This window comes from Choloepus didactylus, chromosome 14 (assembly GCF_015220235.1).
Source record: "Choloepus didactylus isolate mChoDid1 chromosome 14, mChoDid1.pri, whole genome shotgun sequence".
Classification (NCBI taxonomy): domain Eukaryota; kingdom Metazoa; phylum Chordata; class Mammalia; order Pilosa; family Megalonychidae; genus Choloepus; species Choloepus didactylus.
The window spans coordinates 10,794,621-10,820,738 of NC_051320.1; the positions used below are offsets into that span (position 1 = coordinate 10,794,621).

The 26,118-nt window shown below is 39.1% G+C and overlaps 1 protein-coding gene and 1 pseudogene across 3 annotated transcripts in view; one reads left to right on the plus strand and one right to left on the minus strand.

Annotated features, from left to right (window-relative positions):
• The window catches only part of ATP6V1H (ATPase H+ transporting V1 subunit H), a 160,532-nt gene that overhangs the window by 82,050 nt on the left and 52,364 nt on the right, over positions 1–26,118 (minus strand). For all 3 annotated transcript variants that reach the window (XM_037802660.1, XM_037802661.1, XM_037802659.1), the window contains 2 exons: positions 16,909–17,006; positions 13,415–13,607 (listed from right to left, as the gene is read on the minus strand). In XM_037802660.1, the coding sequence (XP_037658588.1) occupies positions 13,415–13,607; positions 16,909–17,006 (291 nt within the window). The remainder of the gene's footprint in view (positions 1–13,414; positions 13,608–16,908; positions 17,007–26,118) is intronic.
• On the plus strand, positions 18,336–20,846 carry LOC119509495 (annotated as a pseudogene).

A 26,118-nucleotide genomic window follows, 5' to 3' on the forward strand; every position in this document is an offset into this window, starting at 1 on the left:
ACATAAGGAGGATATTTCAAGGCCCTGATCAGTAAGGGACAAGACTGAGAAAACGTGGAAAGAGACTGCATTTCTAGCCCTGGGTCTGAAAGCCCTTACCCTTGAGGGAAGCAGCCTGCAGCCATTTCCCTGCTCGGGGATGCCTGGAGTACTGGCTCAGCTGAGGAAGTACTCTGCCACAGGGGTAGCCCCACATCAAGCCAGACTGTGGTCAGCAAAGTGAGGGCATAGGAATCCCAGTTTCAGCTCACCTGTGTAGATGCAGCCTGTGCTCAGAGGCAAAGCAGCCTCTGAGGATGATTAAGCTACTGAACAGTGCCCTCTGCTGTACAGTCCGAAAACTTCAAGAGACCCAGATGCTTTCTTAGGACCACAGGAGCTGGTCTACATGCCCTGCACAGAAACCTGGCCCTGTTTTGGCTGTGAAATAGGGAAGACCCAACTGTTACAGCAGGACTCTAAAACAAACCCAGGTTTTGCTGATGAATGGAAAACAGAGCACCACTAAAAGCCAGCAGATTTATATTGCCACACACAGTGAACTTGCTCGGGTGCCCAGTACCTACTTCCCATCCCTGTAGCAGGCCACAGTGGGTGCCTGATTTGGGAGGGAAGACAGGCGGCAGAGCCAATCTGAAAACTGGCCAGTGAGAGAAACAAAGAAATACAGAGATCAAAGTCAACCAACAAGAAAACCCTAGGCAAAAGAGAGAAGACAACCTCCAGAATAAATCTATCAAGAAAATCAGATGCCTAGACTGCAAAAAATCATGAGCCACACCAGAAACTCGAAGATATGGCCCAGTCAAAGGAACAAACTAACATCTCAACTGAGATTCAAAAGTTGAAACAACTAATTAAAGATGTTCAAACAAATCTTCTAAATCAAATCAATGAGTTGAAAGAAAATGTGACAAAAGAGATGAAGGATACAGAGAAGACCATAAGGAAGAATTCATAAGCCTGAAAAATCAAATGAAAGAACTCATGGGAATGAAAGGCACAACAGAAGAGATGAAAAACACAGTGGAGACATACAACAGCAGACTTGGAGAGGGAAAAAGAAAGGGTTAACGAACTAGAGGACAAAACATCTGAAATCCTATACACAAAAGAAGAGACAGGGAAAAAAATGAAAAAATTTGAACAAAGACTCAGAGAACTGAATGGCAACATGACACGCATGAATATTCATGTTATAGGTGTCCCAGAAGAAGAAGAGAAGGGAAAAGGGACACAACAATAATAGAGGAAATAATCACTGAAAATTTCCCAACTCGTATGAAAGACATAAAATTACAAGTCCAGGAAGCACAGCATACCCCAAAAAGAATTGATCCAAGTAAACCTATTCCAACACACTTGCTAATCAGATTGTCAAATGTTAAAGACAAAGAGAGAATTCTGCAAGTAGCAATAGAAAAACAATCTATCACATACAAGAGAAGCTCAATAAGACTAAGTGCAGATTTCTCAGCAGAAACCATGGAGGCAAGAAGGCAGTGGTATAATATATTCAAGATCTGAAAGAGAAAACCTGCCAACCAAGAATCCTATATCCAGCACAAGTTTCCTTCAAAAATGAGGGAGAATTTAAAATATTTACAGATAAACATACACTAGGAGAGTTCGTGAACAGGAAACCTCCTCTACAAAAAATACTAAAGGGAGTGCTACAGACAGCCTTTTTATTGTTTTATTTTTCCTTCTTTTTTAGTCATTTTTTCCTTTTTTCGCCTCTTCCTCTTTCTTTATGGAAGAAATGGAAATGATCTCATATAGATTGTGGTGGTGAATGCATAACTATGTGATAATACTGATTGTCTCCTTAGGAAGGAATGTATGCTGTGCAAATAAAACTGTCTAAAAACTAAACAGAGGGATCCAAGTGCTGGAGAAAATGTGGAGTGAGGGATGTACCTAATCACCATTGGTGCGGAGTAGAATGGTGCAGCCCATCTGGAGGGCAGTGTGGTGGTTTCATAGGAAGCTGAACATGGGGATGCCATATGGCCCTGTAACCCTGTTACTGGGTATGTACTTGGAAGAACTAAAAACAGCGACACAAATGGACATTTGCACAGTGAGGTTTCTGGTGTCAGTATTCAAGACTCGCAGCGGATGGAGGTGGCATAAGGGTATATCAACTAGTGAACGGAATGGTGAACCGCAGTATATACATACAATGGAATCTTGAGCTGCTACAAGAAGAAACGAAGTTGTGAAGTGTGCAACTAGGTGAATGGACATTGAAGACAGTGTGCTAAGTGAAATAAACCAGAAGTGAAAAGACAAACATTATAATGCCTCACTAATATGGACTAACTATAATGTGCAAACTCTGAAAACTGAATCTGAGAGCACAGGTTATCAGGGGAAGACTGTAAAGGTTCCTGGACTATAAGATCTTAGAGCAGTTACATCTATTCCTGAAAGTTGTGGTGGTTATTTCTAAATTCTGAGATGATGAGCTGTTTGTGTATAACCTGTTCGGCCCCTGGAACTGTGGGTATCTGTGTAACATCTGAGATTCAGAGCCAGAGTCCAGCAGCTATGAATGTCAGCATTACCCCATACAGCAAATGTTAAAGAGGCTATAAAAGAGATCAGACTTCGATCAAAATGGACTTGGTTAGGATGAAGGTAAACCAGACTAAAGGGTAAAGGATGATATTCAATTTCTCTGTGAGACCAAAGGAAGAGACATTTATTAGGTGAAAAATCCATATTTTTTGTGGCACACAAAATTCAACTTGTATGGTCAGTTTACTCAAATACCATAAGTAGGAGACCTAAGATGGCAGCATAGAGAGGAGTGGAAGCTAGTTAGTCCCCCTGGAACAACAAATAAACAACCAGGAATAACTAGTAAATAATCTGGAATAACTGTGGGGGGACAAACATGACCATCCACTCATCATACACCAACCTGAATTGGGAGGAATGCCCAAGATCACAGCATAAAATCTCTAAGTAAAAACTGTGGATGCAAGCCAGGAGCCCCCTCCCCCCATAGCCAGAGCTGCAAAGCCTTGTGGCGCTAGAGAGAAGCTCTCCCCCAGGAAGTGAATACAGCTCAGCTGAGCTCCAACTGGGGTTTTAGTTAACAAGTGTGGACTGCTCGCTAGGAGCTACAAATCCCCAACAAGCAGACAGAGGGTTTGGGTGATGACTGACCTTGGAGAACCAGAGGGTGGCCACAGACTGGCCCTGAAGGGGCTTTCTGTCCCTGTTTTGGCTCAGTGGAAAAAGCCTCAGTCATTTTCAGTTCCCAGCACTCTGACCCAGACAAGGGTAGAGATAGCACAGGCAGTGTCTATTCAAATGCTAATGACCTCTCCCTAGGGGGTTATCTTCCCTAAGAGGAAAGGGGTGGGGCCCAGCTTTACTACCTGCCTTCCATTCAGAACCAGACCCTAGAGCCTGAGGGAAAACAGCCGTGGGCCACACCTCCTTACACCAGTCTGGAATTACAGGCTAACAGGCAACACCTGCTGGGCAGAAAAGCACAGTGACCTGAGGCAGCACAGGGTGTACCAATCTTCTAAGACACACCCTCAGGGAAAGCAGATACTGAACATTTCTTCCTTCTGGGACCTGAGCCCATTCTGGTCTGGGAAAACCTGACTGGGGTAAACAAGGAAACCACGCCTAGACAACAGAAAACTATAATCTACACTAAGAAAAACGAAGTTATGGCCCAAAGGAATAAACTTACACTTCAACTGAGATACAGGAATTGAAACACCTAATAATAAGTCAATTCAAAAAGTTCAGGGAAGATACGGCAAAAGAGATGAACCGTATAATGAAAACACAGGATGTACATAAGGTAGAAACTGAAAGTTCAAAAAACCAACTGGCAGAATCTATGGAAATGAAAGGCACAACACAAGAAATGAAAAGACACAATGGAAACATACACCAGACAGAAGAAAACACTCAGAAACTGGAGCACAAGGCACCTGAAAGCCTACACATAAAAGAAGAGACAGAGAAAAGAATGGAAAACTATGAGCAATGTGTCTGGGAACTTCAGGACAAAACGAAAAGCAAGAATGTACGTGTCATGGGTGTCCCAGAAGGAGAAGAGAAGGGAAAGGGGGCAGAAGCATTAGATTAGAGGAAATAATCAATGAAAATTTCCCATCTCTTATGAAAGACATAAAATTATGGATCCAAGAAGCACAGCGTACCCCAAACAGAATAGATCTGAATAGGCCTATGCCAAGACACTTAATAATCTGATTATCAAACGTCAATGATAAAGAAAGAATCCTGAAAGCAGCAAGAGAAAAGCAATCCATCACATACAAAGGAAGCTTAAGACTATATTTCTCAATAGAAACCACGGAGGCAAGAGGAAAGTGGGGTGATATATTTAAGATACTGAAAGAGAAAAACCACCAACCAAGAATCCTGTATCTCGCAAAACTATCGTTCAAATATGAGGGAGAGCTTAAAATAGTCTCAGACAAACAGACAATGACAGAGTTTGTGAACAAGATACCTGCTCTACAGGAAACGTTAAAGGAAGCACTGCAGACAGAAAGAAAAAGGCAGGAGTGGGAGGTCTGGAAAACAATTTTACAAGACAGTAGCAGAGCAATGTAAGTACACTGAACAAAGATGACTGTGAGTATGGTTGAAAGAGGAAGGATGGGACCATGTGGGGCACCAGAACGAAAGATGAAGGATAAAGACTGGGACTGTGTAACTCAGGGAAACCTAAGGTGCTCAACGATTGTAATAAAAGATAAAAATATGTTTTTACATGAGGTAGAACAAATGAATCTCAACAGTGCAAGGTGTTAAAAATGGGGTGGGATTGGGAGGAAAATATAATCAATGCAAACTGGAGACTATAATTTACAGAAACATTGTATTATGCTTCCTTTAATATAACAAAGGCAATATACCAAAGCTAAATGCATATGGTTGGGGTGGGGAATAGTGGAAGAGTATGGACTCCTGGCATTGGTGATGTTGTCTGAATCTTTATTCTACTTTAGGTTAATGCTATCTTTCCTTTTGTTGCTTTCTAGCTATCAACTTTTTTGTTTGTTTGTTTGTTTTTCTCTCTCCCTCTTTTCTTTTTTCTTTTGTCTCTGCCTTCTTCGACTCTTCCTCCTTTGTGGAAGAAATGGAGGTGTCCTTATATAGATAGTGGCAATAGTGCTGAATACATAAATACATGACTATACAGGGAACCAATGATTGTTTACTTAGGATGGAATGTATGGTGTGTGAACAAAACCATCTTAAAAGAAATGGGTTGATGAAGAAACCTTGAGGCCAAAATATTGAGTGAAATAAGACAGACACATAAAGGCAAACATTGCAGGGTCTCACTAATATGAACTAATTATAATATGTAAACTCATAGACATGAAATATAAGTTACCAGGATATAGAATGAGGCTAAAGAATGGGGAGCGGTTGCTTATTGTGAGCAGAATGTTTAACTAAGGTGAACTTAAACGTTTGTTAATGGACAGGGGTGATGGCAGCATGTTGCGAGAATAACTAAGAGTGCTGAAAGGTGTGTGAAGGTGGTGGAAAGGGTAAGCTCAGAGTCACACATGTCACCAGAAGGAAAGCTGGAGGTTAAAAGATGGGAATGTATAAAACAGTGACTCTTGTGGTGGACAATGTCCATGATTAACAGTACAAATATTAGAAATCTTTCTCATGAAATAGAACAAATGTATGACACTATAACTAGAAGTTAATAATAGAGACATATAGCAAACACATACATATATACCTCTCGCAAACTATCTACTACAGTTAATAGTATTTTAACAGCCTTTCATCAACAGTAACAAATGTACTTTACCAAAAGTATTAATCAATAATGGAGGGGGACGTGATTAGGGGTCTAGGAGGATTTGAGTTTCCTTTTTTTGTCTTTCTTTTCTGGAGTAATGAAAATGTTCTAAAAATTGAAAAAGAAAATTAATTGTATTGATGGATGCACAGCTGTATAATGGTACCATGGGCAATTGATTTTACACTTTGGATCTTTGGATAGTTGTATGGCATATGAGCAATCTCAATAAAAAAATTTATATATATATATAATTTGCACCCAGAAGTTAATTTCCAAGAGGAATAATTATGTGCAGAAGTTTATAATACTGATCCAGAGAACATTTTAAAATAAACTTCCAGTGTTTATATTTTCTTAAAAAAAAAAAAATGCCATAAGTACACGGAACTTTGAATAGGGAGTGAAATCTGGTTGGTTTCTACAGGTTAGTGTGAAGCCCCAATACATACCAGAGTAATGTGGGCAGAGAATAAAAATGTATTTGCATAGCCCCCTTGAGGGACTAGGAGAAAATGTGGAAATATTAAACTTCCCTGCCTTGGGAACTACTGATATTCTCACAAGCATTAGCTACCAATTTAGAAGGCCAAGCCCTCAATGTTGGGGCTTGCCCTTATGGAACTTACTCCTACTTATAATTGTGCCTAAGAGTCACCCCCAGAGAATCACTTTTGTTGCTCAAATGTAGCCTCTCTCTAAGCCAACACTGCAGGTAAACTCAACGCCCTGCCCACTACATAGGACATGACTCCCAGGGTGTAAATCTCCCTGGCAATGTGGGACATGACTCCCGGGGGTGAGCCTGGCCCTGGCATTGTGGGGTTGAGAAAGCCTTCTTGACCAAAAAGGGAAGAGAAATGAAACAAAGTTTCAATGTTGAGAGATTTCACATGGAATCGAGAGGACATTCTGGAGGTTATTCTTATGCGTTATATAGATATCCCTTTTCAGTTTTTTAGTGTATTGGAATAGCTAGAAGGATATACCTGAAACTGTTGAACTGCAACCCAGTAGCTTTGATTCTTGAAGACAACTGTGTAACTATAGCTTACACTGTGTGACCGTGTGATTTTGAAAACCTTGTGGCTCATAACTCCCTTTAACCAGTGTATGGACAGATGAGTAGAAAAATGGGGACAAAAATAAATGAATAATAGGGTAGGATGGGAGGGGTGCGAGGTTTTGGGTGTTCCTTTTTACTTTAATTTTTATTCGTATTTTTTGTGTGTGTGGTAATGAAAATGTTCAAAAATTGATTGTGGTGATGAATGCACAACTACATTCTGGTACTGTGAACAACTGATTGTACACTGGTACAGTGGATGACTGTATGGCTTGTGAATATATCTCAATAAAATTGAATTTAAAAAACTGCATTTTTACAACCTTCTACTTAAACTGGTATTTTCAGACAATACAAAGCTTCTCTTTTTTTTTTACAGCTTAGTGCCTACTTTCTACATGAAAGACTAAACTCATGCTTGTAGCTAATTGTGGTCTTTACTAAATCTAAGATGCAGCATTTTAGGAATTTACATATCAATGTTTTTAAGTATTTCTTGCTAATTTTTAAATAAAGTCATGATTAGTGTGCATTTGTGGTTATATGTGTCCTTATTCTCTTACCAAAGCTGACAAGAGCTTTTCAGAGCGGTGTTTCTAAAGAAGCATCTACAAAATCAGCATGCAGACATTTTATACACCCACACATACACACACATACAGAAAAGAAGAGGTTAATTAAAACTGTGAAAAATAATACCATTTACTTTCTTTTTAATTTCTTTGGAAACTGCTGAGCTTTCTGTTCTCCAGAAGTGAAAGTCATACAAAGAAAAAAAAGTCCCTAACAATTTGGAATATCCTTCTAGGATAATCTAACTGCAAAGACACTGAGCCAAGGGTGACCATTTTTCCTAACAATTTAGAGGTTATAAAATACTGCCTATTTTCTGAAAAGAGCTTTCAATACCAATTTAGGAAAAAACCCATGCACTAACAAAAATAGGGATTCTCTCCCTCTAGTCTTGCTTTCTGTGATATGTTTTGTTACGTGAATTAAGTGAGAAGTTTAATGAACTTCTAGTATATTAGTAATCTTAAGATAACCACGAACACTAGAGGTAGGAGACTTGGAGGTACACTTATTCTTGATGTAGCAGTAGCTCCAAGCAAAGAGATATTCTATTATAGAAAACTATCATTACAGTTTTAAATACGGAACCCAACCAAAGCAGCCAAAAAGAATTAACTCAAGCCCAGAAAAGAAGCTAATAAAAATATAAGTAAATTCAATACCAAAACCCTACTCCTATGGGTTTTCTACTGCTCCTTGCACTGCTGAGTTCAGCCACAAGTATCTCCTGAGGGCCCACTCATACCAGGTATTCATGTAGCACCCATTTATTTTTTCAGCGGGCATTATCATATGAGCATCACTCAAGTCCAGCGAGGGATTTAGGGCAGACAATATCACTCTCACTAGACACATGAAAAACCCAAAGCATGGAGAAGCGAAGCAACTAGCGAGAGGCACAAAGGACGGCCTGAAAACTCAGCTAACCCTCTCCCCACTCCACGTGCCAGGCAAACACAGGCGTGCAACCCTGAGTACACAGATCCCTTGCAGTAATTCATGCCAAGCAGGGTCGAGCCAAACTGTGAAGAGTATTCAGAGACGTCCTCTAACTCTTCAGCTTATCAGTGCCCGCTGCAATTCATCCAGAACTGATCCCTCGTTTGTAGGAAGGGAAGAGAGATTATCAACTGCAGTTATCAAATCCCCCAATTCTTATCCTCCACCTCTTTTACACTCCTTTTACTCTTGTACATGACTTATCATTGCACTTATCATTGCACTGCACTGGACTTGTTTATTTACATTGTGTGTCCTCTCTACTTACCTCCATGGCCTTGGACTCAAGCAACATCTTGGTCATCCGAGTTCCCCAATGATTAGCACAGTGCCTGGCCTATAAAAGGGACTCTACGCTGTTTGTTGAATTAAATTGAGTTCAAGCACTTATTCATTGTTGGTGGGACTGTATAATAGTTCAGCCACTCTGGAAGTCAGTCTGGCAGTTCCTTAGAAAACTAGATACAGAGTTACCATTCGATCCAGCAATTGCACTTCTCGGTATATACCCGGAAGATCGGAAAGCAGTGACACAAACAGAAATCTGCACGCCAATGTTCATAGCAGCATTATTCACAATTGCCAAGAGATGGAAACAACCCAAATGTCCTTCAACAGATGAGTGGATAAATAAAATGTGGTATATACACACGATGGAATACTACACGGCAGTAAGAAGGAACGATCTCGTGAAACATATGACAACATGGATGAACCTTGAAGACATAATGCTGAACGAAATAAGCCAGGCACAAAAAGAGAAATATTATATGCTACCACTAATGTGAACTTTGAAAAATGTAAAACAAATGGTTTATAATGTAGAATGTAGGGGAACTACCAATAGAGAGCAATTAAGGAAGGGGGAACAATAATCCAAGAAGAACAGATAAGCTATTTAACGTTCTGGGGATGCCCAGGAATGACTATGGTCTGTTAATTTCTGATGGATATAGAAGAAACAAGTTCACAGAAATGTTGCTATATTAGGTTAACTTTCTTGGGGTAAAGTAGGAACATGTTGGAAGTAAAGCAGTTATCTTAGGTTAGTTGTCTTTTTCTTACTCCCTTGTTATGGTCTCTTTGAAATGTTCTTTCATTGTACGTTTTTTTTGTTTTTGTTTTTGTTTTTGTTTTATTTTTTTTTTCATACATTGATTTAAAAAAAAAACAAGCAAAAAAATATGTAGAGCCCCCTTGAGGAGCCTGTGGAGAATGCAGGGGTATTGGCCTACCCTACCTCGATGGTTGCTAACATGACCACAGACATAGGGGACTGGTGGTTTGATGGGTTGAGCCCTCTACCGTAGGTTTTACCCTTGGGAAGACGGTTGCTGCAAAGGAGAGGCTAGGCCTCCCTATGGTTGTGCCTAAGAGCCTCCTCCCGAATGCCTCTTTGTTGCTCAGATGTGGCCCTCTCTCTCTAGCTAAGCCAACTGGAAAGGTGAAATCACTGCCCTCCCCCTTACATGGGATCAGACACCCAGGGGAGTGAATCTCCCTGGCAACGTGGAATATGACTCCCGGGGAGGAATGTAGACCCGGCATCGTGGGACGGAGAACATCTTCTTGACCAAAAGGGGGATGTGAAAGGAAATGAAATAAGCTTCAGTGGCAGAGAGATTCCAAAAGGAGCTGAGAGGTCACTCTGGTGGGCACTCTTACGCACAATTTAGACAACCCTTTTTAGGTTCTAAAGAACTGGGGTAGCTGGTAGTGGATACCTAAAACTATCAAACTACAACCCAGAACCCATGAATCTCGAATTGTATAAAAATGTAGCTTATGAGGGGTGACAATGGGATTGGGAAAGCCATAAGGACCACACTCCACTTTGTCTAGTTTATGGATGGATGAGTAGAAAAATAGGGGAAGGAAACAAACAAACAAACAGACAAAGGTATCCAGTGTTCTTTTGTAGTTCAATTGCTCTTTTTCACTTTAATTATTATTCTTGTTATTTTTGTGTGTGTGCTAATGAAGGTGTCAGGGATTGATTTAGGTGATGAATGTACAACTATGTAATGGTACTGTGAACAACCGAATGTACGATTTGTTTTGTATGACTGCGTGGTATGTGAATATATCTCAATAAAATGAAGATTTAAAAAAACAAATAAATAAATAAATAAATTGAGTTCAAACAATAAAAGGAGACTGGCAGAAGACTCTATGTCTGGAATTTTTTTTTTATCTTTACTAAGTAAGTAAGAATATGGTAAATGAAATACTTAAGTAGAAGAAAAAAGTGCACTGTTTAGCTATTAAATACCTTAGAGTAAAACCTCATTAATACAATCTACTTTGATTTAAGAAATGATTATTGTTTTATCTGGCCTAAAATGACATTTACCCTGACAACCCATGCAGAGAGCACTCACTAGAAAAACTAACAGCAGAGCCATTATGTTGAGAGAGAAGAGGAAGGAAATATCCTATTAACCTATTTCTTAAGGGTAAACTTCTAAGGGCCACAGGACAATTTTTATATGGGAAAGCATGTCACTTTTTATAAATAAGGATAATCAAAAGCAAATCTAATGCACAGGGCAACACTTGGCCCACAGTTTGTTGGCGTTTATCATGTCTAGCAGTTCATACTTTCATTTCACTTTCCGCTCTTCAGAATTTATACTAAACTTCACTCCTCAATGCCTTTAATCACTCACTCAGCTCTTACTAGGCAGCTAGAAAAGACACAGGGTTTAACACCATCAGCTGGTATTTTAAGCAACCCAACTTCCTTCTCACGTAGCCTATGGTTTCCTTTTTCACAATTTCCCCCTTTTAATGCTACCCATAAGGTTCTGAAAAATGCATTGAAACCTCCCCCACCAAAAAATGGTAAAATGGCTAAGAGGATGGGAGAGCTCTGGAGTTTGACAGATCTGACAGAAATTCCAATTCTATCACCTACTACCTGGGGAGTTAATCTCAAAGTCTTAGTTTCCTCATCTGTAAAATAAAAATACTAACAGAACCTACCGGATAATCACAAAGATGAGATAAGGCAATGCATGAAAAATCATTCAATAAATAGGACCAATATATTATTCCCAGCATCAAAGACAGGTTAGCATAATGATTAAAGCATGAGTCATTCTGCTTGAATAGGCATGCCTGCTCTGCTACTTCTAGCTATTTTGGCAAATCACTTAACCTCTTTTGGCCTAATGCCCATGTCAAGGAGTTCTCAGGAAGATTAAATGCATAATACATTTAAAGAAATGAGAACAGTGCCTGATACACAATAAGCTCTCAACATTATTATCATTTAACTATAAGCATCTATAAAAGAGCTTCTACACACCAAATTTTTAAATTTAAAAAGTGGTAAATGCTATGAATAAGCAATTTTTGGGAGAAATAAGACTAGGTGATAAAAATATTGAAACATGTTTAGCCTCATTCACTAAAAGAATCTAAATTTAAAATGATGATTTCATTTCCACCTATTTTTTTTTTTTGTAAAAATTAAGAATATTAAATGCTAGTGAGAAAATGGAAAAACACGCATGGAAATGTAAATCTGCACATTTTTGGAAAGTGATTTAGCATTTTCTATCAAAACCGTAAAATAGCACATCCTTATCTCGGCAATTATATCTCCTAGAACTATACCCAACAGAAATATTCCTCAAAGTAGGCGAACGTATGTAAAAGAAACCAGAAACACCCTCCTTGCCCATCAATAGGACACTGGTTAAACAAAGCACTTCACATCAACAAGGTGAAATACAACTATTAAAGAGAATATGGAAGGTCTACATATTTGAAAAGGAAAACATATTCATTATATGTTGTTAAGTAAAACATAAAGCTGTAAAACAGTATTTGTAGAATGATGCCATTGTTTTTAAATAAAATTATACACATATTTATATATTTACCTCTCCATGCTTAGAAAAATCTGAGAGATGTTAGTAGCTATGTTTTGCAACCACCATGTCTACACTATTTAAATTTTTGCCATGCATCTGTTTCTACTATTGATTTTTTATTTGTTGTGGCTGTTTATTTAAAGAAAGCATAAGAATGAATAAAAGTAAATAGCACAGTTTCTGAAGCCCACAACCTTGGCTTGCATGTCTATCACCTACCAGTAATGTTACCTCTCGGCATCCCCATTTGTGAAACGAGAAAGCCAACGCTCCAACTACTAATACCTATATGCTAATACTAACAACAAAATTGCTATGTTACAGGGTGGTGGTGAGTAGGAGATGAGTTAGCAAATGGAAAGCACTTAGAATGATGCATGGCATAGAGTAAGCACAATATGAGACCTGTCAACATTATTATTCTTGGATAAGTTTTTCAAAAGACACTAGATCAACCAAGCCATCCCCAGAAGCCCATCTAAATTTTATGGCATCAAATAAAATTATCAATAACAATTATTAAAGCAAATACAATGGTTTGGGTTAACCCATTAATGACACTCTATTTGTGTGTTTTGAGATTATCTGAAGGATAGGGGACATCTCATAGTCCTTTTTAAGAGAGACTGTGTGGCACAAGGGAAAGCCTGGAGAAAGCAGACCTAGAACCCAGGTTCTAGCTCTACTCTTCTCCAGTCTTTAACTGCCTTGTCTGCTAAAAGACTGAAGTTGCCTTAGATAATCTCTAAAGTCTCTTCTATTGCCAAAATTCCAATATCCTAATAGGATAGTTTAACTGTTTAAAATAATTATAGATTTCTCTACAAGCACTCTGTAACTTATACCTTTCATTCATTTAAATGCCTCCCTTGCACCCATCCCACTCGCCCAGAACTTAAACACAAGTTAGTGATATTTTGCTCCAGAGTTTTATTTCGACATGGAGAATATGCAACTTTTTCCCACCTATTGATACCCTCAAACACATCACACAGTGAAAATGTCTGACACAAACACACACACACACACACACACACACACACCACTCACACAGAAAATACTTACACGGAATGCTGCCAGAATGATTCTTGTTACTTTCTCTTTGACAGATTCTTGAAGGATATCGGACAGAACTGGAATGATGTTGTAGCGCCGCAGGTGCTCACACATTTGAGGACTGAACGCCAGGAGCCATATTGAAAAAATCATTTGATACTGGAGTTGAAAGCCACACTTGTTACTTAAGACTCCCATTATGCTGAAAAAGAACACACATTTAGAAAACACATTGATAAGATAGCCCAGTAAGAAAGAAAAAAATAATTGATTATTCAACTCTTTCTGCACTAAAGGAAAAGGTCTCTGGATGATATTCGGTTTCCTTTCTCACAGCAGTAATAAACCACCTAGACCCTTACTCACAGAGTGCCATCTTCCATCACAGCCCCACTTACCCCTGTCTCCAAAAGTCACAGGACCTCAGAAAGCAGCTGCACTTACTGCAGGGAAGCAACGAGAAAGGTAACAAAGACTTGCAAAACAGCAGAGGGAATGGTAAGAAGAATGTGAGGGTGACTGGAGGAGCAAAAATCAATAGGAGTTGGTGGCAAAATGAATGAGTCTTGGCAAAATCAAATATTATATCAAGATTTTGAGCATGAGCAACCAAGAGGATCACTTATAGGTTTAAAGTATAGAGGAAACTCAGAGAAAAGAGGGAATGAGTTTGGAGGAAACCTGTGATGACTCTGAATTTAACACAGTCGCTGAATGTGGGTTAGAAAAGACCTCAGAAGCTTCTAGTTTGACCTCTCATTTTACTGTTAAGGAAACTGGGAAAGTTACATGAAAATAAAAAAGATTACACCAAGGGAGATGATTTGTATAACAGAAGAAGCTAAGGAAATTTCCCTGGGGAATCCCTACATTCAGACAACAAAGGACAGAAGTATCTTTTAGGTATTTAAAAACATGATTCTATTAAAAAGCTAAGTCAGTCTTCTATATCCAAATATTAACCACAAGAAAATACCCTTATGAAACAAAATAAAACTCGACCAGAATGAGGAAGGGATTCATTTAGGGAATGAACAAGAAGAGCAGGCTAAGGGGACTCAAAGGACACAAAGGCCAAAGATAAACCTGAATATGGTAATTTAACAAATAGCTGTTGAGGATGGATGTGGAAGGCCCAGTGCATGGCAAAGCACAGAGATCCATTGTGGGCAAACGCAGACACCACCCTAGCTCTTGAGGAGCTCGTGGAAAGAGCAAGAGGAAAGGAGCCCGAGGAAGGAGCCTGGCACTGAGAGCTGGTGAATGACGAGGTGGTCATGGCCTCTAGATCCTAGCAAGCCCTCTCACCACTGGAGTGAGTCAAATATGACTGCTGTCTTCAAATAAATTAAAAAGTTTAGTGTTATTTTTTAAGTCACTGAGAAAGTTATGGAATGATGCTACCAAACTCTAAATGCTACCTTTGTTAGGCATTTAATACTGACTATACTGTACATTTCTAGAAGGAAAGGGCCATATATCTTTCTATTTCCTATAATATGTAGCACAACATTACGCAAAGAGCTCAGTAGATACGACTAAGAGCCAAATCCAAGATGAGAAGACTAAAGTTCACCAGGCCAAAATAATGATTTAGAATAGTTTTGTTTTTAATTAAGTGTTTTTTGTTTTTTTTTTTTTAATCAAACCAATGTAAGGAAGAGGGGTTGAAAATGGGTGGCTTACTGGCTGCCTTGTCACTTGCTGCTAGCCGCTGTTTGTTACAGCCACAGAGTCCCTCAGCACTCCATGTCACCAGAATGTATGCAACATTTTGATTTTATTTTTAAATTTCACCTTTAATTTATACATTACTTTATACTTTTCAAAACACTTCAAATTTGGAGGTATAAATGTTGGTTGAATTTGGGGAAGCAAAGATCCGAGCAAAAGCCTCCTTCTAGCTCCAGAATTTAAAAACTCAATGCTAACTTTCAGATTTTCTAGTAAAGTGAACAATACAGAACACAATGCAAAGTACATTTTTTATCTTATATGGGTACAAAATTATTCAGAATTGCTCATTTTCTGCCCATAATGGCAATTGTGAACGTCCTTCACAATTAATAGATCAATAAGAAGATGAAAACCAAGTCACATAGTATCCTATTCCCTAACAATGATGGTGAAATTGGTCACATATGTGAAATCTCACTCTGTGAGTCTTCAGATGACATCATAAATGAATTTTCTCAAAGTCAAGAACTGATGAGTGACCAACATGTTTCTAAGGACAAAAAGGAAATATGATAGTCTCACCTAGTTAACCATTCAACATGAAAGACTTCAAGACAACATTTTGCAACAAGATTCTGGGCCATCCCATTTTGCTAAAAGGACATGTGATGGTGATGGTTCTCCTTCATCTTTTATAATGGTTTTGCACCAAAATCTACTTACAACAAAAAAGGTGTGCTATGTTTTAATTCTTACTAAAATTTTTAATAGTTTTTTATTATTTAATCTTATTTCTGTTAATTATTCATAAAATAACTAAAAATAATTTTGTAAAAATGTTCATTGAACCCAGACGGCCAACTGATGACTATATTGAAGCCCTAAAAAAAAAAAATGAATAGACTGAAATGCCACAGATTAAGTTAAGAATAATTCCTAATTTATTGAGTCAATGGTTATTAACTCGTTTATGGCAATTCAAATGCAATGCACAAGAAGAGCCACTTATATAGGTGACCCACCCTAAGAACCTGCCTGCAAATGTTGGCTGAGGCGGTCTAGGAGGGTTGGCCCTTTGGCAGGAATGCACCCTGCACTAAAAGCATCATCCACCTGCATTGATGACACTTCCATCAAGGTCATTTAATCAACTCTCCTTGCTTACCCAGCAACCTTCTGTTGATCATCTAGCTAACTGCACAGATTTTCTAATGGAGAAGCAATGCCCTCACTAACTGAAAAGAGTATTTGGGTTAAGAGCTGTGAGATCTCTCATGAATAAACAAATTGGTTCTCTGGTCATTAAACAGGATTTCACTTGTTTGTTTTGGGGGTTTTTTAGGTTGCCTATTTACTTTAATAAGTTTGCTAAACGTGAGCTGGCAGCTCCTTAAAGTTTCTGGACCTGCAAACTATGACCCCCACAAAGATAATGGCTAGTTATGTGGCACTATAAAGAATGGTTTATATTCACAATTTTCTGGATAAGACTTTTCTTGCTCACTTTTGCAGCATTCACCACAAGATACTTTCCTGATCGATTTTTTGTATTCTTAGTATCTGGACTTTGTTATGTAAAGTGTTAGGTTTTTACGAGGCCTTAACCTTTTATAAAACCAAGTGCGGGAAAGGAGAAACATCCAGTTTCATAGTTACTGACTTCTAAGAAGGTACCATTACCCATTAAGAAAGTTAACATAATCCACTGTTAGACATGAAAAAAATAAAACCGTTCTTTCAGATGCTTAAATGGGTTAATTTATTTGAAAATGTCAAGGAGAGATGCTTTTAAATGTTACACTACGTTAAAGTAAAAGGGCACTCACCAGCTTACCCCATCTGCTTCTACCCAGGCAAAGCGGTACTCGTTAACCCGAAGCATCAGCTGAAGACAGCCAGCAACACACTGCACGTACTGAGAACTCTACGCAAGAAGAAGTGAGAGGTTTTAACATTGGAAAAAATTGTAAGTCATGAGTTCATGTATACATGTTTCTTTAAGAAAAGTCTGGCTTTTTACTAGAGTTTGTTAGCATCGGAGCATGCAAAAATTCCCCAATTTCTTTTCAAAAGTCAATCCTCATGTTTGCTTTCATCTGTACCTCTCAGAAATGAAGGCCATTTCATCTCCCAAATTAAACCCACACAGTTCAAGACCACTTAACACACAAAGTTAGAGAAATCAAGTTACAAAATACTTTCCCTCTCTGACATAACCTGACAAATAAGCTTATTGTCTTGCAAAGTTTCATTTACCTCTGAATAGAGGCACTATACAGAGAAGACTGCTCTACATAATTATAGAAATCTCCAAGAACAACATTAACAAAGAGAGGAGTCTGTGCTTTGAAACAGGCACATATTTGAATGGCCTTGGCAAGTTACCAAACCTCTCCAATGCTCAGTTTCTTCATTTTTAATGGGGACAACACAGCCAAGCACCCTGACGGGGTATTGCTAGAATTAGCGAAATAATTCATTAACACACACTAGATACATAGCAACTCAATAAATGGGAGCTTAAAAAGTATTATACAGCATAGAAAAAGTCTACTTGAACACTTGAAAAAGACTGCCTATGATTTTAAAAACTGGCAGTTCTGTAGCATCCTCTCATAGGCATTGTGGTTAAATCTGAAACTTGAAATAAACAGGAATAATATCCCCAGGAAGTTGCAGTCCTGCCCCTTTTACCAAAGCACCTAGCCTGGGCTCTTCTCTAATTGTTTACAATGAGGCTTAAATCCATAAGAAGTGGACAGATGGGAGGAATTTCAGACTCTAGCCTTAACAAAGAGCAGGCTAAATTTTTAAAAAAGAGAATCATCAATGTTATATAAATTCACAAAAACCTAATATACTAAATTCTATTTTCTAATTTAAATAGTTATTAAAAACCTACCACTTCAACGAATTCCAGGCACTCAAAGTACAAAATCACAATGATTTAAGTACATTTAGTGGAACAGTCCAAAGGTATCAAGAAAAGGTTATCAAGGTTTTACTGAAAAAGTAGTGAATACAGTTCCACAAAAGACCAAAATATCCAGCAATATAATTTGCCTCAACACTCAAAGCATTAGCAGAAATTAACAGCAAAAAAAAAAAAGTGATTTTTCAACTCTAAAATGATCTTCCATGATGGAAAAACTACATGGATTTTTCCAATTAAGTCAGCAAGAATAACCCTTTCTGAAGGAGAAATTCCTTATTTCTTGTTTAGAGAGACAGCCCAGCAAGATTTCTAGATACAATGGATAAAAAGGCAACCAAGGGTACTTGTCTCTCTTCCATTTATCATCAATATGCTCACAATACAAATATATTTTTGTTCACTCTAAGTCTTTCTTTTCTGTGTTCATTTACCATATGTTGAAGTATATGACACATTTCAAGTATGCATTCTTTGTTGGTGTCTACAGCTACACTATTCACATTATAACACTATAAATAAGGACATAAAATGTGTTGATCCTAAAACTGACATTAGTCTCTCCTATTACACATGGTAAGGTATTTCAAACACCATTCCAGATATTACTTTCAAAGCAGAGAATGAAGTCAACACTGGGAAACAGTGAAATCATTCTTTCAGTTAAATGAAGTAAATATTCCCTTGTCTTTCACTTACATCATCCTATTAGTCTTATATATATGATTCAATGATTTTTTTAAAGAACATAATCAGCCTTGAATCAATCCAACCAGCCACCATCTCTAATCCTATAGTATCTCACATGTCCTCCTGTCCATCTCCCTTCCCTCACTCTCAGCAGACGAGCGAGAAGAGAGACCACTGGTTAGGGATTCACTCAGCTACCTACATCTCAGTGTATCCCATTCCTTCCACATAATGAATGCTCCATTGGTCAGACTACTATATCTTCAGCCTCACTCTTTTACTGGTTTCCTCTTCTCAGCATCCAAATTTACCCAATCTTTTCCCACCTTAAAGTTATCCCGAGACGTTTTGGCAATCTCTGAATTGCCATCTTTCTTCTTCCCAACACATGAAGGTTTCTTGAAAGAATTATCACCAATTTTTTTACCTCTCTTCTTTCTTATCGATTCACTAATATGCAAATACTAGGATCACCAATGACCTTAAAAGATTGCCAGTTTTAACAGTTACTCTCTCCTGAGAATCAGACCCAAATTTCCAACCACTTACTGGAAAGCTTTGGGCCCTTTCTCCTCTCCATCTGAAAGGACTCACCTATGTCATCTTAGATTAAATGTTAACTCCTCCATGAAAGAGAAGGCAATACTGCGTAACGGTTAAGAACAAAGGCTCCGAAACCAGCCTGCCACACTCAGACACTCACTAGCTATGTGAGCTTGAATGAGCTTCCTACCTATAAAATGGGGATAAGAGGACACATCCCATGGATTTGGGCATAATTACATTACTTAATATATGGTACCTGCCACATAACATCCAACAAACGTTTGCTGCTGCTGTGTCTACTATTATCATATTCTGACTTCTCCACATTAAAATCTCTATTCTAGCTCTTTGTGGACATGTTGTGAGGTATGTGTGTGTACATGTATCAGTCACCCCCATTAGACCAGAAAGCAAAAGATGAGTTGTCTTTTTTTAAAATCTCAGATCTTAAGCACCATCACTGGTAAATAACAGCACTTTTAAAAAGTTAGGTTGCTCAATGAATGATTAATATTCATTCTACTTGATCTTATTTTCTTCATTTTGTCCCAGTGAAATCATTTTCAATTTCTGCCTAGCAAGATACTAAAAATAAATAAATACCACCAAATTCCATGTTATCATCTCTCTAAAGTTGATCTCCATGTGCCATGTTAATAATACAGAAAACCACCTTCCATACTGTTCAATGCAAATGCTCAGCTTGGTCTTTTCTCACTGTATTTTTCTTTTTGCTAAAATTTCCTGTGCTATTAGTAAACATTATAACCTTTCGAAAGTATCCTTGGCCTGCCCCCTGCTGCCCACCCCTGGACCCGACCCCCAGCTCCTGGCTCACACGGCCACCGTCTCCTGGGTCTGACGAGATGTACGAAGTTCCCACTGCTGCTGGACCATGAGGAGACCACCGGCTCCACTTCACCCTGGTGCCCTGGTCGTAGTTTGCTGTCCATTTGTTGCCTTCCTCTTCTGCAATCTCTGGTCCCTGCTCTTCCATGCCAAGGAGACAACAGCCACACATGGTGGGGTGCCCCATACTTGCCACTGGTGAGCTCAGCCATTGGCAGGGAGCTGCCCCAGTGTTACCTGGGGTGCATCTGCATGGGCCTGTATTCGGTGCCCCGCTCCTTGGTGGTCTTTGGCTTCTGGAACCACTACCCCAGCTGCGCCTGCCCACACCCCGGTTACCACTTCAGCCTCAGCATCGTTGAGAACCTCATGCTGTCAGTGCTCACCTATGTCTCCTACCCCGAGGACGCCACCATCCATGAAAATGCTTTCACTGTGCTTGGTGCCTCATCCCTCAGTCACCTGCTCCTCACCTGCATTCTCTGACGACTGACCAAGAAGCACACAGTAAGACAAGAGGATCAAAAGTCCTACAGCTGGAAACAGAGACTCTTCAGCTTCGTCTCCCACTTCACGGTGCTGGCTGGCTGCTGTCAGCACAATGTGCAGTGAGGCTGGAGCGTACACCGTCTTTGCCATCCTGGACTGCACCGTTGTCCTGACTGACACGGCGTTCCACATGATATTGGTGGGACTTCGGAACAAGAGCTGCTCCTTCCCTCCCAGCCAGAGGAGAAGCAGCTCTGAACCCTGCTGAGGAGGAGGTGGCCCACAGCCCAGGCAAGAAATAAGGCCACACTCTGGCCTTCCCCACCCTGTGTCCTCTCTGGACCTCTCTGAAGCCAGGCGGAAAGGCACAGGACAAGGCTTTATCCCTTCTTCTCACCCCTGCCCGAGGAGCTCCAAGACACTGGGTTGGCAGGAGAGTGCCACCATCTGGGGCTGAAAAAAGAAAAAGAGTCCTACATTCATAACCACCACCAGGTTCTTGGTCCTTACTGAGCCACCTTTCACTGAGGTCAGGGACCACTGAGCAGAGGCTGCCACCAGAAACCCATAGCTTTTCCTCTCCACAGGGCCATTCACTTGACTAATATGTCCTAAGACCCAGGCCTATGAGCACAGTCCACTGCTCATGTGGCCCACATGCTCCAGCCCTAATCTCACCCCTTTGATTTGATATGTGCCCTCAGGCATACCCTTTCCTAGCTGAGCCTCAGTGTGCCCACATGTAGAGTGGAGGAGGGTGGAGGAGTGCTACAGAATTCCCAAGGGGTCCACCAATCTGTGGTTCTGATGTTACCCGATAGAAGTGGTGTCCTGTACCCAGGGGAGAACCTGTTTCAGAAAAAGCACCTGGCACAGCATGTATGCCCCTTTCCTTCTGAAATCTCTGACCGACAGATCCTTCCTCCTCTGCAAAGGTGTGGGGTAGAGGGGTCAAAGGCACAGATTCCTACCCCAAAATGGCTCTCTGGTGTCCCCCCATCCACCCTACTACCCTAGGCCCTGAGCTCTTTTGACTGTACATTTTATTTTAAAGAAAAATAATTTTTTCTCCAACAAAAAAAAAAATTATTCCTGAAATAGCTGCAATTACTAATAGAAATCCCTGAAATCTCACAGGATTTGGGGCAAAGAAGGCAAAACGAATCAAACTAAAGGCAGAGAAATACTCTATTACGGGAAAATATCAAGGACCACCAAGCTGACGAGGGAAAATCTGATGTGAAATATTGCTCCTTCCAAAGAGAAATGTCACAAGAAAGGATAAGAAAGGATCAAATGAGGAAGGTACTTCTGGGCCCATCTTAGAGCCAAATCAGAATCTTTCTTTTCCCATGCTACCTCTCCCTAAATCTTTACCCTATTTCTACCATGATCAGCTTGGGTATTTAGCAAAGCTAAAACTAGAGAGATATGACTTAATAAATTGCATTGAATCTTATTAAAATTTGTACATTTCATTTTTACTGACCTGAATTTTACATGAGATACTTTGTAGGTACCTATGGTAAAATATTCAAGTATAAAACAGCATAGAATAAAAAGTCACTACCAACATCCCCCAGTACCACTCCTTTAACACTGTTAGATTTTTTTGTGTAATATCTCAGAAAATTTCTATGTATTATATATGAAATATGTACATCTTTTTGTTTTGAAATAATTTCAACCTGACATGACAGATGAAAGAGTACAAAACCCATACAATACATGTATGTCTTTTCTTAAAAATACAAAAAAAACTATATTATCACTCTCATTCTACAATTTTCTTTTTTTTTATTTGTTTAATAAATCTTGTATAGAGAGATCTAGTGCATTTTTAACACCTCTATTTACCCAAAGATTTTAAAGTCATGGTGCTATCAAAATTAAAGTATTCCTTCATTCAACAACATTAGGTTACTTACATTATCTGACTTGAAGAAGGGATTCCAATTTATTTTCATATATATTATACTTTAGCAATGTACTAAACAGCAAGAAAATGATGGAGTGGGTCAGATTCTGATAAGTTCCATACAGGTTAAAAAAAAAAAAATGTAAGAACAGGAAAGAGAATTGCAGAGAGGGAAACGTGAACAGCACACAGCCGGGGGTTGGGGGGGGTAGGGGGGTGGGACAGTGCCGAGGTGACGGACCCCTGGAGCAGGGAGAGCACCAGCCCTGCCACACTCTAGGGGAAAGTGCTTCCCGCTGTAGCACGGCAGAGCCGACTGGACAGCCCAAGTCACGCCAAGACACAGGACGAAGCAGCCTGCACATACGAATGTAGCCCTCTCTCCTAAATCCACTTTACCACGTCACTCCCCCTCTTAGCACCCTTCAGTGGCTTCCCACAGCCAGGGAAAAACTGAGAACTCCTAAGGGGTCTCTAGGGCGCTGCCTGCCTCATCAAGCCCAAGCCTTCCCACCCCCCACCCTTGCGCCCCTGCACTCCTCCTGCCTTCACCCTCGCTTTCCCTCTACCTGAGGAACAGGCCCTCGTCCCTCCACCTCCTCCGGAAAGGCGAACTAACCTGTCCCCACCCCACATGGCATCCCCTCTGGGTACACACTTAGAGGACCCTGCACCTCTACCTTATACTAACTACAAGTATATTTAAATAGCCAACTTTGTAATTACTGGTGTAACGTCAACCTACCAGACACAATAGGTGTCTTCTGAACATAGGAACCAGGTCCATCCCGTTCCCTATTAGGCTTTTCAGCAGAGCCATACAATAAATATTTCTTGAATTAATGAACAAATGAAGTACAAACTTCATCTCTTACACTGATTCCAAAAGACTGGGCCCTAATATATAAGGTTAAAAGGTATGAGTCTAAAATTTTGACCAAATTTCTATAATGACAATAATCTACATTGTAGAAATATATACAATATAGCACTATTACCCTCTGATTGGTTGTTAAAAGTATTTCCTAAGGCAATTATGGACCTTATTTAATCACCTAATAATACATTCTTTTTTAATTTAAGTTATGTCAATTTGACAACTAATATAAATTGCTAATCAGTTTTGAGTTGCACCTTAAGTCATCCTATTCCACTAGAAAATAGTTATGGTGAAAGATCTCATTTAACCAGATAACAGTTTCCATTTAAATTGCTAAAGTAATGCATTTCACCAGTAATAAATTGGTCTGACTTAACAAAAATATTTACACTAAAAAAAGATGTTTAGATACTCATTGTATTTCCTTATGACCTGAACACTATTTTCTTTTTGTTTTAACGTCATTCACACGTAGTTAGTTCGTGGCTGTAAAATTTTTCTGTTAATTCTGTAATCAAAATGGATTCAATAATCCTCACTTCTACCAATAAACTGTCAAAAAAGAAAAACACTTTTTAAAAGACAATGTATTAACATTTAATGATATTCTTCAAAGCACTTTAATATTTATTTCCCCTTTTAATGATAACAGCTCATTATTACAATACCCTTTTTCAGACGAGGAACACAAAGGACACAGGACAATATCAAGTGTCAGTAGGGAATTGGAACTGGAGTTCTACTTTGTTGATGGGAATATAAATAGATTTAGAAAACTGATTGCTAGTATCTACTAAAACTAATGTACATACACCCTGTTACCCAGCAATTCAGTTTCAGAATTTAGTGCTTCAGAAATGAGTGTTTACATCTACCAAAAGGCCTCAGCAAGAATGTTCATAGCAGGATTAGTCCACAATAGCCAAAACTAGAAGCAGCCCAAGCGTCCATGAAGAAGAGAATAAATCACATTCATATAGTAGAACACCACATAGCAACGAAAAAGAATGAGCTGCTGCTAAATGCAACATGAATGAATCTCACAGATACAATATTGAGCGAGAGAATCCGGGTACATGGGAGTTCACAGTCTGTGTGATTCCACTGATATGAAGTGCAAAAGCAAACCACAGCAGTGTGTTCATCACCACAACCTTCATGGGGAGGTGGGGGAAAGCATCGACCGGAGGCGGCATGATGTATAATACATTCGCCCAGCTCAACACTTACAATGTTTGCACTTTTGTAAGTTACAACATCAGAAAAAAGGAAAAGACCAGAGAAGAAGCAAGAGAAGGAAAGAAAGGGAGAGAGGGAGGGAACAAGACCTTGGAACATCATCTTGGACGAATCCCTCTTCAAAGCTGTTTCCTCATCGATAAGGAAAATATTACTAGCCCGACCAAACTGAAAAAAGAAAATCTGCTACGAAACTCAAATCAGTTACTATAAAGCACTGAACAACTGCAAGGTACACTATTAGCATTACACTATATCCAGGAACTAAAATACATTTAGCCCAAGAATTTTCTTTATGTTGGCTAATTAAAAGAGATCCTCTAGTCATTGTTCATAAAATACCTAGATTAAATTAAGATACAGTCTTAGACAAAAAAAAATTTCTCTACTAATTTTCAAATTTACAAATTTTCTTCAAGTATTGCTTTCAGTCTAATTTGCTGAGTCATGTAATTCAATGACGTGTCTACTGGGATTCTTTCATACAGGGAAAAATTATTGCGGACTTAAGAAAATATGATTTAGTTTATAAATATTGTTTTGTGTACAACTTTCAAGAATATACCTAATGCATAACATTGGGTCCCCTTATGCTATATGGGTGCTATACTGTGAGAATGAATGTAAAAGAAAGCCTTGCACTCAAATACTTTGCCATTTAATTTTCTTGTGTAATGCCAGAGTATACCTCCAGGCAATCCCTCCATGACTCTGATCAGAAAAACAAAGCTCACAAATTCTTATGTTTTCCTCCTTTTCTTAGCATTCATTCTGTGCATATCTTTTAATGATTCCCAATGTCTTAAAAGTATTAAATTTGGATTTAGGAGGAAAAAAAGCAAAAGAACTATGAAAAGCACCCAAGTATTGCCTTAGATAAATAAAAGTGCTCTTGAAACTTACTCTAAAAGACATGTAACTAATTGTGAATCACTCTGGATTCCCACAGACATCACAGCTCACAAGTCTGAGAAGACTACAACTAAATTCACAGGCCCGCACTATGTGGAAAAACCTTGAAGGCCCCTGATTCCTGCTACTTGGGCAGCACTTCTGATGTACCTAACAAGTAGTAAAGCCCCAAATCAAGGAAGTCCTTTACCCCTTCTGAAAAGCATTACAGCAGCATGGCCCAAGGAATAAAACCTCACATTAACAAGAGTATTAGAAATGTCACAGAAAACACTTTAAGGAGTTTGCCCAAAAGCCAGAAAAGCTAAGTTGTTAAGTTTTTTTTTTTCCTCATTTCTAAAATGAGCCTTGAAAACATTATGCTGAGCGAGAGAAACCAGTAACGAAACACCACATATTGTATGATTCCATTCATGTCCAGAAGAGGCACACCTATAGAGAGTGAAAGTAGACTACTGGTTTCCATGTGTCGGGATGAGAAACGAAAATGGGAAAATGACTGTTAAACAGTACAGGGTTTTCTTCTGAGGTGGTGAAATGACTGTGGTAATGGCTGCACAACTCTGTGAATATACTAAAAA